The sequence below is a fragment of the Sarcophilus harrisii genome, chromosome 4, assembly GCF_902635505.1.
Source record: "Sarcophilus harrisii chromosome 4, mSarHar1.11, whole genome shotgun sequence".
NCBI classification, from domain to species: Eukaryota; Metazoa; Chordata; class Mammalia; order Dasyuromorphia; family Dasyuridae; genus Sarcophilus; species Sarcophilus harrisii.
This window is the reverse complement of record NC_045429.1, coordinates 412,651,284-412,655,972: the sequence shown is the minus strand read 5'-3', so window position 1 is coordinate 412,655,972 and position 4,689 is coordinate 412,651,284. Positions and strand designations below refer to the sequence as shown.

Below are 4,689 nucleotides of genomic sequence, written 5' to 3'. Positions count from 1 at the left end.
ATGGGTTATCACAAGAAATGATTATACCCAAGATGACTTTTGCCCATTACCCTCCATCTTTCTGGATAATCTCTTCAGACAATTTCATGAAATGCAAACTGATTTTAGTACTGGTCTGGGTAAATACGAGGTGGTCTATTGCTACCAAAATGATCATATGGTATATCCTAAAGTCTAAGAGAAATAATTTAGCCATCAAACATGGATAACAGAGAGCAAGCTGTGGCCTTCAGAGTCCCTGAGTGATGTATTGTTCTCTCTCCTCAGGTCATCAGGAGGCAAGACAGGCTGAGGTCCTCCATGCTTCTCCAGTGACTTTCATAGAATGGATGTGTCCGGTTGGAAGGAGATGGAGGTGGCTTTAGTTAATTTTGATAATTCTGATGAAATCCTAGAAGAGTCTGGGTATCCCACTGACTTTGACCTTGCCAGCTTAAAAGGTCACCCCAGTTGCAGCAGCAGTCTCCTTTCTAACTGGAGGGTCTTTATTAATGATGGTACCAGCCATGAAACAGTCTTCTCCAAGCTCCCAGGAGACTACAGTGATCCACAAGGGCTTGAGCCAGTGACCATGAATGAGGGCAACCAGAGAGTCATCATCAACATTGCAGGCCTAAGATTTGAAACTCAACTCAAGACCCTCAACCAATTCCCGGAAACCCTTTTGGGTGATCGGGAAAAAAGAATGCAGTTTTTCGATTCCATGAGGAATGAGTATTTTTTTGACCGGAACCGGCCCAGCTTTGATGGGATCCTTTATTATTACCAGTCAGGTGGGAAAATCCGACGCCCAGCCAATGTCCCCATTGATGTCTTTGCTGATGAAATCTCCTTCTATGAATTGGGCGTGGAGGCCATGGACCAGTTCTGGGAAGATGAAGGCTTCATCAAAGACCCTGAGACCCAGCTCCCCAAGAATGACTTCCACAGGCAGTTCTGGCTGCTCTTTGAGTATCCTGAGAGTTCAAGTGCTGCCCGGGGTGTGGCTGTAGTCTCAGTTCTGGTGGTGGTCATCTCCATCACCATCTTCTGCCTAGAAACACTGCCTGAATTCCGAGAAGAAAGGGAGCTAAAAGTGATCAGGGACCCCAGCCTCAACCTGAGCAAGACGGTCCTTTCTCATACTATGTTCACGGATCCCTTCTTCATGGTGGAATCAACCTGCATCATATGGTTTACCTTTGAGTTGGTGCTTCGGTTTGTGGTCTGCCCCAGTAAAACAGACTTCTTCAAAAATATCATGAACATCATTGACATCATCTCCATCATCCCCTACTTTGTGACTCTCATCACAGAGCTGGTACAGGAGACAGAGCCCAGTGCCCAACAGAATATGTCCTTGGCCATCCTAAGAATCATCCGGCTGGTGCGGGTCTTCCGCATCTTCAAACTCTCCCGCCACTCCAAGGGGCTGCAGATCCTGGGGCAGACCCTGAAGGCCTCCATGAGGGAGCTGGGGCTGCTCATCTTCTTCCTCTTCATTGGAGTCATCCTCTTCTCCAGTGCTGTCTACTTTGCCGAGGTGGATGAACCAGAATCCCACTTTTCCAGCATCCCTGATGGGTTCTGGTGGGCAGTGGTTACCATGACCACGGTAGGCTACGGGGACATGTGTCCAACCACACCGGGAGGGAAGATTGTAGGTACCCTCTGTGCCATCGCTGGAGTCCTCACGATTGCCCTCCCTGTGCCTGTCATTGTCTCCAATTTCAATTACTTCTACCACCGAGAGACGGAGAACGAAGAAAAACAGACTATTCCAGGGGAAACAGACAAACTTCTTGCTAGTGTCATCTCAGGAATGGGCAGCATGGATTCTCTGAGTAAAAAAAATGGCAGTTGTTCTGGGGAAAAATCCAGGAAATGATCTCCTGAATCTCTTCAAGGTATCTCGTTCCCACTTACTCTACAAGGAGTGCTTATTTCCTGTAATTACTTGTCCAAATCTGGCTCCCTGGGGCTGTTTCAATAAAGCAATCGATTTTTTTCCTGCTCTAATTTTTTTTTTTTATTGTTCTTTTTCTTAACCCAATATTAGGAGTATTTGTCCTTTCTAGGGGATATGATGCTTTGAGGCATTCTCTGGAAGAAAATATTGAATAGTTCAGGCGGTTGGGGCTCTGAGACAACTGAAAAAGGCAATGTAGTAGTAGTAGTAGTAGTAGTAGTAGTAGTAGTAGTAGTAGTAGTAGTAGCAGTAGTACTAGTACTAGCAGTAGTAGTATAGTAGTAATAGTAGTATAGTAGTAGTAGTCGTCGTCGTCGTCATAGCAGCAGCAGCAGCTAGCATTTATATAGCACTTACTATATGCTAGGCATTGCACTTAAGCACTTTACAAATATTATCTCATTTGATCCTCACAGCAACCTGGGCAGGTAGGAGCTATTATTATTATTCCCATTTTACAGTTGAGGAACCTGAAACAGATGAAAGCTAAGTGACATATTAAGAGTCATATAATTAGTAAGTGTCTGAGGCTAGATCTGAATTCTCATCTTCTTACTCCAATTCCAAGGCTCCATCTGCCTAGCTATTTGCAATCTACACAGGTGAAGGCTCTCTTCAAAATGGTGAGTTCTTGGTTCAAGTATCAGAGTACTGAAGCTTAATAATCAATGTCTCTTTTTATCTTTCAAAAATTACTTTCACATCCCATAAACTCCTTTGACCTTCAAAATGTAGCTATTATTAGCCCTACTAGGCAAATGAAGAAATTGAGAAATCTAGATTTGTTCATTTAATTTAGTCCCATGTGGTTCAATTTAATTTAATTCAATTCTACAAATTTATAAACACCTACTGTATGCATGGCACAATTATAGGCACAAAAGATGCAAGGATCTTTCTTCAAAGATCTTACATTCCACTGGAAATAGGACTACAAGTATACCCACCCACACACAAGTAATTGTTGTTATTATTTGTCCTTTGTTCTAGAAGAGGACCATGACTTCAGGGAGATGATTCCATGACATGCAAGTGAATTGGATTAAAGTGAGGGAGGCTGTACAAAGTCACCTGCCTCACATTCTCTCCAGAGCCATCTGGGTCAGGTGGCCAGATATAGATCAAGATGACCAGAGATGGCTCTGGATGAAATGGGACACTTTGGCCTTTTTAAACTAAGGTCTTCAACAGGTCTCAGTTGACTGAGGCTGCACCCATTCAATGATTAAAACTAGGTAGCAGTTGCGGCAAAGAATCTCCTCTTTCATTTAGTCAAAAGAAAAATAAATCTAAATAAATAAATCTAGGAGAGAAAGACACTCAGGGCTTCTGGCCAAAGCAGAAATGATTATACTACATTTAATGGGATGGGGGAAAGGGAGAGAATCAGAAAAAAATGCTCTGAAAATTTGAGAAGGAAAAATACTCTTTCCATTAGGAGACTTAGGGAAGTCTTCATGGAAGATATAGAATAGCAGTTGGGACTGAAAAGAAATGCTTTAACAGATGGAGTTGACCAAAGAGTGACATATATAGATGCCCAGAGGTGAGTGGAAGCATGTCAGTGGCAAAGTGATAGCCCATTTTATTCAGAAAGCAGAATAGAGTAAAGGGAGTATTGTGAAACCAGGGATTGAAGTTGGAACAGTTTTAGAGAATTGGAGCCATATAGGGGCCAGGGAGGAGGAGGGAAAAGGGTGAAATCGTAGGGTAAAACATTTGCATCTTACTCGGGAAGCACTAAAACTGGGATCTGTGAAATTTAAAAAAAATTTTTTTTTTATAAGGGACTACCATAAAATCGGGTTACCTTGTCATGTTATATGTTTTATAGTATGCATATAAAAGCATTCTTCTGAGAAGAAATCTATGAGATTATCAGACTGAAAAAGAGACCCATGACACACAAAAGATGAAGACACTATGTTGTGAGAGTCATTAAAGGTTGTGAGCATCATGAGTTAAAAAGACTATTTTGGCAACTGTTTGAAGGATGGATTAGGAGCCATGGAGATCATTTAGCCTTTTCTGTGTCATGTCCCTTTTTGAGCAATCAGTCTGGTGAAATCTATGGACCCCTTCTCAGTATATTGTTTTTAAATCCATAAAGTAGGGAACCAATTATGTTAAAATACAACTATTATTTTTTTAAAAAGTTCATAGGTGCCAGGTTTAAAAATTCTGACTAGAATTAGTGAAAATAAAGATGCGATTTTTTTCCATCCAAATTTACAGATACCTTGAAATAAATACTATGTATGGACTCCAAATTAAGATCTTCTAATCTAATCCAATCTCCTCAATTTACTGGAGAAAAATAGAGGTCTCAAGAGGAAAAAGGCTTGTTTAAAGTCATACAAGTGACCTAGCTGGGTATTCCTACGTTCAACCTGGAACTCTTTCTATTACATTACACTGCTCTACCTGAGCAACATGGAGTCCTTTAATATTGTAGAGAGAGACCATCACTGAACATATTCCTGAAAAGTATCCAACATAGCACTTCTGACTCCAGCATTCAATCTGTTACACTGCATTCCTTCTCAACACCAGGCAAGCCATTGCCTCCTCATCCCACAGTCTTCTACCCAAGAGATGAGAAGACTTGTCTCTGTTAAAATTTCCTGAAAGTCCAAGAATCTGCCAATCAATCAATCAATCTGCAAGCAAGCATTCATTAAGTGCTTATTATATGTGAGATACCATGCTGAGTGTTCAGGATATTAAAAAAAAAAAAAAGT

General features: G+C 41.3%; 1 protein-coding gene across 1 annotated transcript; it reads left to right on the top strand.

Moving 5' to 3' along the window:
* Nucleotides 1-277: 277 nt before the first annotated feature.
* On the top strand, nt 278-2,113 carry KCNA10 (potassium voltage-gated channel subfamily A member 10). The gene has a single exon (XM_003769759.2). It carries the CDS (start codon nt 326-328, stop codon nt 1,865-1,867), a length of 1,542 nt encoding a protein of 513 aa, XP_003769807.2. The 5' UTR covers nt 278-325; the 3' UTR covers nt 1,868-2,113.
* The last annotated feature ends 2,576 nt before the right edge of the window (nt 2,114-4,689 follow it).

Coding starts and splice junctions, on each gene's coding strand:
- KCNA10 (XM_003769759.2), top strand. CDS start 326: ATGGATGTGTCCGGTTGGAAGGAGATGGAGGTGGCTTTAGTTAATTTT.